The sequence below is a fragment of the Aspergillus sclerotioniger genome, assembly GCF_003184525.1.
Source record: "Aspergillus sclerotioniger CBS 115572 chromosome Unknown BO94scaffold_2, whole genome shotgun sequence".
Taxonomy (NCBI): Eukaryota; Fungi; Ascomycota; class Eurotiomycetes; order Eurotiales; family Aspergillaceae; genus Aspergillus; species Aspergillus sclerotioniger.
In genome coordinates, this window is record NW_020290992.1 from 179,338 (window position 1) to 190,778 (window position 11,441).

Genomic DNA, 11,441 nt, shown 5'->3' on the forward strand with positions numbered 1-11,441 from the left:
TATCTAGTTCTTCTCCCCCACCTTATCAAACCCCTCCCTCATACTTCATTTATACCTACTTCCAGCATCCCCCCTCTCCATCCACTATCCTATTTAATACCTATCATACGTTCATATACATCCAATTTCCTTCTCCTTTCCATTGACATCGAGACAAATGCCTGAGTGACTTGAACGATTGATTAGCACCATCGATGATTTTAACTCCTTTTGATCCAACTAGCAAAAGAAAGACACAAAGACTTTATAGTTTAGATCACCCTGGATTTTATATACACGCATATATGATGATATTTTCTCTCGTTCTATTTCTTTTTTTGCCCCTGAGCATAGTATATTGGTAATCAGGACTTTCGTATGTATACAAGCTGTTGGCGGCGTGGTTCCGTTCCTGTTTAGGGACGTAAGGGGGGGGCGGGGACAAGTGCAAGCTAGCTACGGAGTACGGGGTAAATCAAATGCAAAAAAGGCAAAATAAGAAAAAGGAAACACGGCCTAGGGTTCAAGCAGAAACTCAATTCCGGGCCTAATGTCAGGGGTCGTACATTGATTCGATGGTAACTATGGACTAGTACTCCGTAAGATTCGAGCAAAAGAAATGATATTGAGAGGAATAAAAGAAAAAGAAAACTATCCAAGACGCCAAACGATTCGTTCATTAATAAAGAGAGATTTATGTATTCGGGCCCGAAGAATAAAGAAAAATCATGCGCATGCGCTGTCCGGATTCCGCAGTCAAGTATCCATTTCCATTTCTATGTCGTGTGATCTTGTTGAATGAACTCCATTGGTTTTTGATTAAATTCTGTAGATGGTTTCGTCACCTTCGAGGTACCTGTTTTGAAAGAAATTTGTTAGTATTGGGTCAAATTGGGTCGGGGGAAACCGTTCGTTTTCTCTGGGGGAGGGAGGGCTTACATCAATTCGTTTCTCTCGTTCATAGCCCTCAGGGCTTGGATTGCTTCCGCTCGCTGGAAGACGTGTGGCTCGCCGAGCGAGGGTGTGCTGCGCAGCGCAGTGTTCACGGCTCCAATGAGTGCTTCGACGTCGGCGGTATCACCATGAGTGAATAGTCGAGTGCCCATCAGCGGGCCCAGAGCTTGGCGGAAGACCATCAAGCGAGCGGGCTGGATCGGTTGAGATGAAGCACTAGCCGTCTGCGACTGCGAGTTGTCCGTCTGGGATTGGACGAGCTGTGATTCGGGCTGAGATGAAGCCACAGACATCCGGGATTGGCTCTGTGTCTGTGTCTGCGTGCGGGTTGTTTGACTAGAACGGAGCCGTTGACCGCGAGGGCTGGAACTGTACAAACCATCCCCATCCTCGGAGACAGCATCTCCGTCCGCGTCCATTTCCGTGTCCTCGTTTGTGCCAGAACGAGCATTGGCTCCACGGGTTCGCAGGCCGGTTCTCCTGATGGATCGAGGGGTAGCGCTAGACGTTTGTGCCGGGGTATTGTCGTCATCAGAATCGGATTCGCTGCTCTCGGAATCTTCGTCGAATGAAGCGACCTTTCTTCTCTTCCGGCGCTCATCTTCAAGGATTTCCTTGAACATGGCGAACCTAAGGATGGACTCTGCAACTTTTGCATCCCGCTCCTCAACTCTGTTGGAGAGGCGTGACTTGGCGTGAGCCGTGGACAAACGGATCAGAGTTTCCAGGGTACGAGCGGTGATGGGGGATGTTCTGCGCTGGTTACCGGACAGCTCGTCGTTTCTCAGAGCAGAATAGGTTGTGACAATGTGGTCAGCGGCTCCCTTGGTCAAGACAGGCTTGACTCGGGATTTGGCGTATTGGATGTACTTCTTGATGAAGGGGATACTCAGAATCTCGATATTCTTTCCCTTGCTCCGGCTCATGTTGGCCATGCCGGCGTGCAGCATGACATTGAACTTCTCGTAAACGTCAGTCGGTTGGTTTGAGTCTTGAGTGTCCTCGAGGCCGACACCGAGTGTTTGATGAAGCTGCTCGCGAACAGGAGCGCCTTCCTCGGTGCCGGGCTGGCGGTAGCGGTGCATACGCAAAACATGCTCCGAGACCATTCTGTCCCTGGAATCCTCGATATCATCCGTCACAACGAAGAGCAAATCAAAACGCGACAGCAGAGAGTCTGGCAGTGCGATGTTCTTGTGGGGGTCCTTGTGGGGGTCATATTGTCCATAGATCGGGTTGGCAGCTGCCAGGACACTGCACCGGGCGTTCAAACTCGTGTGGATACCGGCCTTCGCGATTGTGACTGTTTGCTGTTCCATTACTTCATGGATAGCCACCCGATCGACATCACTCATCTTATCGAACTCATCAATACAGACCACACCACGATCACCAAGAACCATTGCACCGGCCTCAAGTCTCCGCTCGCCAGTCTCCTTGTCGGATGTGACGGCAGCTGTAAGACCGACACCGGAAGATCCTCGACCGGTAGTCGCAATTGCAAGCGGGGCGGTGTTCAAGACGAAACGAAGCAGCTGAGACTTGGCAGTGGACGGATCACCGACCATGAGAATGTTGATATCACCACGCAGATGTGTGCCGTTGTCCAGGTTCTTCTCCATACCACCCAACAGCATAAGCAAGATCGCCTTCTTGATGTAGTCGTGTCCATATATACTAGGGGCAAGAGAGTGTGACAACAATTCGAAGACGCCCTTCTTCTTGGAAACCTTGTTGATGTTGCGGATGTCGGTGTCGGTGATGGTTGCCTGCGCGATTCCTCCGCCGGACTTCGAGGACAGCTGAATGATGTTGTTTGCTAGGACAAGTGTGCGGAACGTCGCAGAGGTGGAGGATGCGTTCCGGTTACCCAGAGAGCGGTAGATTCCCACCAACTGAATTCTGTCTCCTGGTTTGGCGCGATCAACCAAATCATCGTCAACGATCACATCCACGCTTCGAGGCAGTTGGCCAGCCGGGGCTCTCTCGGGCATTTCTTGAATCGAGATCGTCTGGTGATCCATATACGTGGAGAAACCGTACTCTGTGACGAGCTAATTTGGCAACACTATTAGTCCCAGTCATTAATATTGAACTTCCAAGACATACCGGATTCTTCTCGTCGTCTTCCTGGGGATAGATGCTCATGCTCGTGGCCCCACTGGCGGTCATGGTCGCATCGACGTATTTCCTCGTGAGGAACTTCTGGCCGCGTTCGCTCCAATGCACACTCTGTATGACCTTGGGACGGACCAAGGAGCACTTTGTGACAATACCTTCGAGGGAGATCATCCGGTTCAAATGGGAAGATCCCAACGTCCTAGGGTTGCAAGAAAATTCTCCAAATGCGCCGACAAAACCGCAATGGTAGTTCTAAGCTCTGTTAAGATCCATACAAGCATTTCGAGAACGTCGAATCCCATACCACGTCATCTGCCGTTTCCCTGGACGGCCGTTGCGGCAAGGTCTTGATAATCTCTTTGAGGGCTTTTTCGAAGGCTTCGGCGTGTTCGTAAGGCGATGTGAGAAGGCTGTATGCGATTAGCCTTGCTGTCTGCATGCAGGAGCTGCCATTTCCTACCCATCGGCCATTTCACGGTTATGCGCTCGGATTTCATCGATGCTAACCTGCGGTACGCATGAGAGTTAGCTTCATTGACTGATATGCGATGTCCGATGTATGAAGATATATGCATACTATCAATCGGCGCAATCCCCGGTTCAACATCAACAGGATATCAGCTCGATAACTAATTGCCGGTTAGCGTCTGTCATGGTGTAGTCCTTCAACGTAAGGGCGGTGGATCAATGACGGACCTGCGCGCTCTAGCATCACCTAAAGAGAAAACAAGTTAGATTAACTCCATGCTTGGGACAAGTTGGCAGTTGCTTACTTGGGTCGAGGAACTCGACGGCGGCACGCACTCGATCTTGTGCGGCGTCGTCAAATTGTCCCTCCATGGCGCCAAACTATCTCACGGACTACTAACAAAAGGGGTATCTGGTGAGGATTGGCAACGAGGAGTTAAAAACGAATGATTGGGATTGTGGGGTCCGGTGGTGAAAAGCAAGCGCTCGGAACTCCAGTGGTGATTTTTGATTCTCCTTGATGGGGAAGGGTGGGTTGCCGGAGGATCTTTCAGCTTGGTTGCCATACGCGACCGCCCGATCTGGTAATATTAGAGCGCGTCGCTCGGCAGGACGCGTGAGACCGTGTCGCTGTCACTTGCTGAGTCAGCATCTACACAAACCAGACGGACACTGATAGTTCGTATACTAGTTCTGATCACAGCAGGATTGGATAGGAAGCAAGCCACACTAGCTCTCAATAGGCTTTGATGATACTGTACATTCAAGTCTTTATACACACATATATATACACGCCAACCCAGAACATCCGACCCCTACATGGAATACATCCTAAAAATACACATTTATCTGGTCTCCCCCTCGCCTTCAGGGTCATACACATCGTCCTGGTCGTCGGCATCAAGAATATCCTCTTCTTCCTCGCCTTCTCCTTCTTCGAATTCCGTGTCCTCCAGGTCGTCGGCTTCATCTTCATCATCATATTCCACGAGACTCTCATCATCCATCAGTTCCTCCTTCGTTCCCATTTCCTTGTCCCGCTCCTCTAGGAGCGTCTCGGCCTCAATGTCATATTCGTCTGGGTAGTCGATGGTCTTTTTGAAGGGAGATGGTTCAGCCTCGGCATATTGGACATCGGTCACATCAGAACTTTCCGCGATGGGGGAAAGCCTATCGGTCTGCTTGGAAGCGGTGCTCTCGTCTTCAGTCGCACTGCTGTCTTCCTCTGTTGATTCGGGGGCCGGCTCAACTTCCGAGTCGGATCTGGCCAAGCCGCCTACTCCAAGAATACCGCCTGTCCATACGAAGTGATCACGCCCAGCGAGCTGATCACCTTGCTCCTGTCGACGTCGGAGCAGCACACCTTGGAACTTTTCACGAAGGTAAGGCATGTCGGCAACTGCTGCGACAGTCGTTGGCGCAGCATCGTAAATAGCTTGCAGTTCCGCTCCCCCATCGTAAATACTTCTTTCACGGAGGCGCTGCAAGGCAGCAGCCAGATATACCATGGACACATAAGTGGGCTGCATGAAATCTGGCTGGATTTTACTCCAGTATCGTCGGCTCTCTTTTCCTAACACATTTGGAGGCTTGGCCCGTCTCGGATCCTCCATTGCATCGATGGTGGCAGGCACCTCGGGTGGTCTGAGACCGTATCCTCGACGAAGATTATTCCATCCAGGAAAGTTTGGCATAAACCTTTCCTCAAAGACAGAGAAGGCTTCGATTTGATCGGACAATCTGTCCGAAGATGCAAGCATCTGCACGAAGGTAGACCAATTGAAGGTGGTCATTGCGAAACCTGCTCCCACGTACTTTGCGATAACCTTGGAGATCTTCCAAACCTCGTTCCCATACGCCAAGGAACGCATATACAATGAGAGGGGGCGAGATAGCATGAAGCGGTACGCCGGTAAGATTGAGAGCTTCTTCTTCTCGGGGAACTCGACCTCAGTGTCGACGTTCACGACGAGCTCTGCATGAGAAGGAAGGGGTGGCTTGACTTGATTAAGCTGACTGGAGAGCCACTCATCAATATCAGGGGAACTAGGGCTGGCGATCTTCAAAGCCCGAGGGAAGACCAGGTTCCAGCATTCTTCGACCTTGTGATATTGATCGGCCTTCAAGTGTGCGAGCATTAGCGCAGACAGCAGACGAAGTGGTGCTATGTCATGGTCATTTTCCGGGTCTCTGGGCGGTTGGCTGGCGATATATTCATCGAACAGCTTCCGAGCCGATTTGTAAGCCCCCTTCATGCCATAAGCAGAGATAATGTATTCGTAGTAAACAGCTGGGAAAGCCTTCCTGGCAGACATCCTGCCAGAGCCCAGCAAGGGATACTTTGTCGCCAATTTGGTAGTGTGGTAATCTGCCAGGACCTCGGCAAGGAACTTCTCCGAGTTCTCAAGGCGAAGACTTGCATTATCACCAGCCCTACCACCGTGTGCCACAAGCTGCAAATCTCGCTGGATCTGACTCCTGAGGACAAGCAGCCTCGAGCCAAGTCCCGGCTGGTTGAACCGGTCTTTGATCTCGCGAAAGACAATATGTACCATGTCCCGGTTCCGATCCTTCAGGTAACCATACAGGATGACTGCGTAGTGAAACTCAGTAGCATATACTCGACGGCCTCGATGGAGCGTCCGAAGAATACGACGGGCAGAATCCGTCTGACCAATGAGCACCAGGCTGAGCATGAGAGCGGCATATGTCATATCATCGGGCTGCAACCCTGCTGCATCCATGCGCGAGCGAACTCTCGAAATGCCTTCCAAATCCATCCTGAAAGCGTAGTTCCAAAGTAGGATGTTCCACATTCTCACCCGGGAACCTCTGACATCTAAGCCAAGGCAAGTCTCCGCAACGTTCTCGGCCATGTCCCATTCTTGATTATTGCAGTAAGCCTCCACGACTGTATCAATCAAGGGAGCCGTTATCTGCACCTTGTGTTGTTGGGCCAAATCCAGCAGATCCCGGACATGGCTGACATCACCCCGGTTGGCACAAAGACCCATCATTATACCAAAAGTATGGGGATTAGTTTCGATACCCTCGTCTAGCATTCGCTTGAACGTGGTAAAGGTCCCTGTGAGGTTTCCCGCCTTGGAATAAGCTGTGAGCAGGATATTCCAACACACTGTATCTGGCTGAAGGCCGAACTCCTCGGAAATCCTTCGGAACTGGCGCGCGGTCTCTTGGACATCGCCAATTCTGGCGTAAACGTAAAGAAGCGGAGTCAAGAGTCTACGGCTTCGTGGGTTTCCGTGATCTGAAACAAGCCTCTCGAATACATGGTGAACATTGGTCACATCACCGGCTCTCGAAAAGGCGATAAGTGCCTGCTTATAAGCGTCCACCGACGGCTTGTCATGGAACCGGGTAAGTTCATCAAGGAAATATGAGATACCAGTTGTGATCTCAAAAGAAGCAAGGCGTCTCAAGAGCTGACCAAGAAGTTTTGCGGGTGGGATTTCTTCTTCCATCTGCCAACGAAAATTCCGGTAGATCACAATGGATCGAACAAACGTAAATCGGTGCTCGGATGCCTGGAGGATCTTGATGAGATTGAGATAGTTCCGGGCGCTGACTAAATCCAAATTATTGAATTTTTGCAGGAGTATTAGAAGGGTCTCCGTTGGGGTGGCTTCCGCAAATTCTGGACTGGAGAAGACATTATCCAGTAAGAAGCGAGCAACATTGCGTACTGGGCTATCGTCACTCTGAACTTCTATGTAATCTGCCAATGCAACCAAGGGCTTTTGTATAGAAGAAGCGATTAGCCAAGAGGCAACAGAGCGCCACAGATCGTTCTCCTCGCACGAAGGCCTCGAATCCCAAATATCTAGCACCCAGTCCCACTGCTTATTATTGATAACGTGTGCAAAAGAAAATGCCCAGCACGAGAGGCCGCGGCCATAGGAAATCGCTTCCCGGCATAGTTCATTCGCATCCAGGAAATTTCCCGTGGTGAGATAAGACTTGGCCAGGTGCATAAAGTCCTCGGGGGACCGCGCCTCGAGGGGTATCGAACTGAGCAGCCTCTTAGCTCTTCTACAATCAACCTCCCGGTCCGATCCACTGAAACCTGCAAGCAATGCCGAATTCAGGTCGAGAGGGTGGCCAGCTTTCGAATAAAGACCCCATGTTTTGTCGTAATCCTGAAACTCATCCTCATCCAGCAAAGCTTGAAGCTCATCTCTGGCCAAAACACGGTCCTCGTCGGTAATAACCTCATTAGAATCGTCAAAGAATTGGCTCTCGGTCTCGGTACCTCGATCTAAGCTGGTGGCTTCTGATGAGTAGTTTCGAGGAAGACCAGGAACGGCCTTCTTCCTGCGTCGGGAAACGAGCCTTTTAGGGGAGTGTAGCAGACATGACGCTATAAACTCCTGTGTGCGTGGTGGATAGAGAAACTCGAGGACGGGGGGCCGTGGATCTGTCGCTGCTCTTCCAGTTGTCGATGAGGCGTTCAAATTATTCGACGCGGATCTTTGCGGTGGCTGTAGTAAAACCAAAAGCTCCGCCCCCGTGGTAGCGTATTGCCCGATAGTTGAATATATCGAGCTCCGACCTCGAATAGCGCCATTGGGATCCCGGAAGAAACGCCGTCCTGCGTTCTCAAGACATCCGGCAGCCCGTTCCAGCATCACCTCGAGAGATTGCGGTGCCAAACCCTAAATTCACCGAAAACTGACTGTGATGCATAACATATCGGGACCGAAGCTGTAATCGAGGCGAGTTGAAGTCAGACAGGTGGTCATGCAGGAATGTGCAGGGTGCCAAAGGGAGGCAGGCCGTACCAAGCAAAGCAACCTTGTGCACGAAGCTCACAGCCTGCCGCTAACTGGCTGCTCCGCCTAGGAAGATTGAGCGCAGAGATCTGCTCGAGAGGTTGGAGAACCAGAAGCTCCAAGAAGAAAAGCCAAGTGGGTGGTTCGATGGCCGGGATGGTGACGCGGAACAATTTTTGAGAAGGTCGAGCAGCGAGCTTGGCCGATGCTGGAAAAGAGAATCCCGCGAAATCAGCCGGGGATTTGTTTGGCCGAGACCTGGCCACCTCAGCCCGCACTCAGTCGGGTGGGAACACCACCACCACTCGCCCAGCAGATCATGATTATCGCGGGCACCATGGAGATCACCGATTTCATCTTCTCCCAGCGCGAGGACAGTCTCTTGACCGGCAACTACAATGCCTACCGAACCCACACCACCCGCAAGTTGCACAAAGTCCGCCAGCGACTCGGCCAGACGACCCCCAAAGGCCGCAAGTACACTGCCAAACGACCGGTGACTGCCGACGATGTGAATAGCAACGTGGAGTATGTACTCTAATACCACATGAAGAAACTTGCGACTCAATCATCTACACCCCTGACACTAACTCGGCGACTTTCTTAGGTATGCTCATGTCCTTCTCATCAGTGCCGAACGAGCATGGGCGCATGCCATGCTTATGAAGTCCACCCACTCGGCAGATCCATCGGCAAAGGGAATCAGCGGTGCGACCAGGAGCCATATCATCTCTAAACTTCAGAAGGCAGCCACCTATGCGAGGCAATTGGTGCTCATTCTCGAGGACCAGGCGACCTCCGGGGCTGCGGACACCGATGTTCTCGAAGCTCGCGCATACCTGGCATCGCTCTTGGGCGCCCTTTACTTGGAGAAGCGAAACTGGGGGCAATGTCTTCAGAACTACTCTATCTCCAGGGTTATCTATGCGACTTTGGGTCAGCAGGTTAAGAAAGACGCATTCCGAGACCTCCTCTCCGGCACTGTCGACCCCAGCATAAGATATGCAGCCTATCAGCTCAAGCTCCCGCGGTCGAAGCCCATCCCGTCTCTGGCACTTAGCTATTTCCCAGCGGATGCGACCATCAGGTCCGAGGTTGAGAAACTTGATCCCAACTGTTTGAAGGAGGAGGCAGCGGGCACGCGGAGGACTGCTGACGGGGAAGTGCAGCAACTCCCTGAAAGTATCACATGGAGGTCGCATACAGTCGGCTTGGAGGATGCCGCGATCTCGCAAGCTCTCGCGGCCGCAGCTGCAGCTGAATCTCGCCTCGGCACGTGGCTTGCGGAGAGCGCGGGGAAATCCGCATCCTCAAAAGATAAAGCCGCTGCCTATGACAATGTGATTATTGCTAGTCAAGATGCCGTCGATGCTACAAAGACAGCGATTGATGATCTCGTTGGAGAGGGAGTTGACCAGGGTGATAAGAGAATGCAGGCGCTGCAAATAACGCGGACTGCTGTGAACTATGATCTGGTCGGGTGGAGAATCGGACGAAACCGTGTTCTTTGCGGAGAAAATGACGGCACTTCTTTCGAACCGGTCCCGGCCAAGCTGCCCAAGGGTGCCAAGTCTTCTGCTAAACAGGATGAGGCCACTGGTAAGAAGCTGGCACGGCTGCGTGAACGAGTCGTCCTGTATGATTCCACTCTCCAGAGTATCGAGTTTATCCTTGAGCTTCCTGGAGTTGCCGCAGATACGGCCTTTGTTCGCGAGCTAGATGCCAAACGGCGGTATTTCCGTGCTTTAAGGTACAAGCCTATTGCCCTCCATTCCCAACATCATGTGCTAACAATGATTGTTCAGATGCCTGACTATTGGACGGTCGCATGGAATCCTTGGCAAGTCTACCAACGCCCTCGCCTTGTTTGCGCAGGCTTTGGCCCTTGTCACAGAAGCCGCACGGTCCTCACAGTCCTCGGCCGAAACGGAAGGGCCACCGAGACTTGATATCTCGCGTAGCCAGGTCCAGAACCTCGAATCGACCCTAAAGGGCTTGGTTGCGCAATACCGTGGTCTGGTTACTCTGGAAAAGATATCCAGCGAAGCGCAGTCCAAGTCTACTACCCAGCGCCCGGCGGTTGAGCGTCTACACGAATATGCCGGTGACGCTCTAAACTTGACCAATATCGTACCGTACCCTCCTCAGATGCAGCCCGTCCCCGTGAAGCCTTTGTTCCTTGACGTGGCTTGGAACTACATCGACTACCCGCGTCAAGACAAGCCCGCTCAGGAGCAAGGGCCGGTTCAAACAGAGACAGAAACAGAGGAGAAAAAGGGTGGACGACGCGGCTGGTTTGGCTTTGGTCGGTAACTTGTTAATGATTAGGGCTGCCGGAGGGGTCATTCGATTCCTTACTGGCTATTATTGCCATGAAACTTTTAATATGATGTTGCATCTCGGTACCTGCCGGGCTATAACTAGAGTACATAGTAAATCTGACGATGACGATACTGCAGCCAGTCGAATAGCTAGTCCGGAGCATATCTTTGACTTTGGGATAAGGTTACTACTATCCTGTGTTTCCGATTATCCTTTACTCGAATATCCTAGGATGGGGTCATGAAGCAAAATAGATAATGGTAAGAACACCTGAAAACATTCACTTGCGCAGTGAAGCACAATCAAGTTCCGAGATATATTGCGTTTGCTGCATGCGACAACGAGGTACTGAGGGTTTACCACTAGATAGTAGTTTCCACCTCGGCAGATTTTAAAGAATACCACATGGCCAGATATGCAATGGCTTACACCTATGCTTCATCTACCCAGTAATATCTGGAACGTACTCTAGATAGGCATCTCCGAAGATTCACTGTTCGGTAAGCTGTAACGGGAAAAGCCCGACCCCGTGGAAAATAATGCACGGGCCATACGGATAAGCCGAACAGCATCCACTCGGAACCTTGACAGCCGGATCACCTTTTCAGGTTCAACAAATGGTATGATGGCAATTTACTTGGCTTGGCTAGGCTGCATTGTGGCCGGTTATGTCCATGCTTTCATTAATCATTAGACTTAGGCCCTGAGCAAGCCGTCTCTGTGGCATTAGTAATATGCGATCTGTGGGCCAGCCATGCTATGGGAGAATTTGGAGTTCAGCCTCCGCGGAATGACTATACAACAAAC

At 51.4% G+C, this 11,441-nt stretch overlaps 3 protein-coding genes across 3 annotated transcripts; 1 reads left to right on the forward strand and 2 right to left on the reverse strand.

Annotated features, from left to right (window-relative positions):
- Window positions 1-520: 520 nt before the first annotated feature.
- Window positions 521-4,041, reverse strand: BO94DRAFT_482080 (MCM DNA helicase complex subunit MCM3). Its single transcript, XM_025608879.1, has 8 exons — window positions 3,828-4,041; window positions 3,751-3,769; window positions 3,632-3,683; window positions 3,515-3,561; window positions 3,359-3,464; window positions 3,043-3,306; window positions 919-2,987; window positions 521-835 (listed from the first exon to the last, which is right to left on the reverse strand). Exons 1-8 carry the CDS (start codon window positions 3,892-3,894, stop codon window positions 799-801), a joined length of 2,661 nt encoding a protein of 886 aa, XP_025472277.1. The 5' UTR covers window positions 3,895-4,041; the 3' UTR covers window positions 521-798.
- Window positions 4,042-4,254: 213 nt separating this feature from the next.
- BO94DRAFT_619937 (putative translation regulator (Cya5)) lies at window positions 4,255-8,488 on the reverse strand. Its single transcript, XM_025616901.1, has 2 exons — window positions 8,322-8,488; window positions 4,255-8,244 (listed from the first exon to the last, which is right to left on the reverse strand). The coding sequence occupies exon 2, from the start codon at window positions 8,166-8,168 to the stop codon at window positions 4,368-4,370; it is 3,801 nt and encodes a 1,266-aa protein (XP_025472278.1). The 5' UTR covers window positions 8,169-8,244; window positions 8,322-8,488; the 3' UTR covers window positions 4,255-4,367.
- Window positions 8,489-8,607: 119 nt separating this feature from the next.
- Window positions 8,608-10,880, forward strand: BO94DRAFT_530246 (signal recognition particle subunit SRP68). Its single transcript, XM_025610641.1, has 3 exons — window positions 8,608-8,840; window positions 8,920-10,062; window positions 10,118-10,880. The coding sequence occupies exons 1-3, from the start codon at window positions 8,650-8,652 to the stop codon at window positions 10,623-10,625; spliced, it is 1,842 nt and encodes a 613-aa protein (XP_025472279.1). The 5' UTR covers window positions 8,608-8,649; the 3' UTR covers window positions 10,626-10,880.
- The last annotated feature ends 561 nt before the right edge of the window (window positions 10,881-11,441 follow it).

Coding starts and splice junctions, on each gene's coding strand:
- BO94DRAFT_482080 (XM_025608879.1), bottom strand. CDS start 3,894: ATGGAGGGACAATTTGACGACGCCGCACAAGATCGAGTGCGTGCCGCC. Junction 3,465..3,514: donor AACCGTGAAATGGCCGATGG/GTAGGAAATGGC, acceptor AATCGCATACAG/CCTTCTCACATCGCCTTACG. Junction 3,307..3,358: donor GGGAAACGGCAGATGACGTG/GTATGGGATTCG, acceptor AACAGAGCTTAG/AACTACCATTGCGGTTTTGT.
- BO94DRAFT_619937 (XM_025616901.1), bottom strand. CDS start 8,168: ATGCTGGAACGGGCTGCCGGATGTCTTGAGAACGCAGGACGGCGTTTC.
- BO94DRAFT_530246 (XM_025610641.1), top strand. CDS start 8,650: ATGGAGATCACCGATTTCATCTTCTCCCAGCGCGAGGACAGTCTCTTG. Junction 8,841..8,919: donor GATGTGAATAGCAACGTGGA/GTATGTACTCTA, acceptor CGACTTTCTTAG/GTATGCTCATGTCCTTCTCA. Junction 10,063..10,117: donor CGGTATTTCCGTGCTTTAAG/GTACAAGCCTAT, acceptor ATGATTGTTCAG/ATGCCTGACTATTGGACGGT.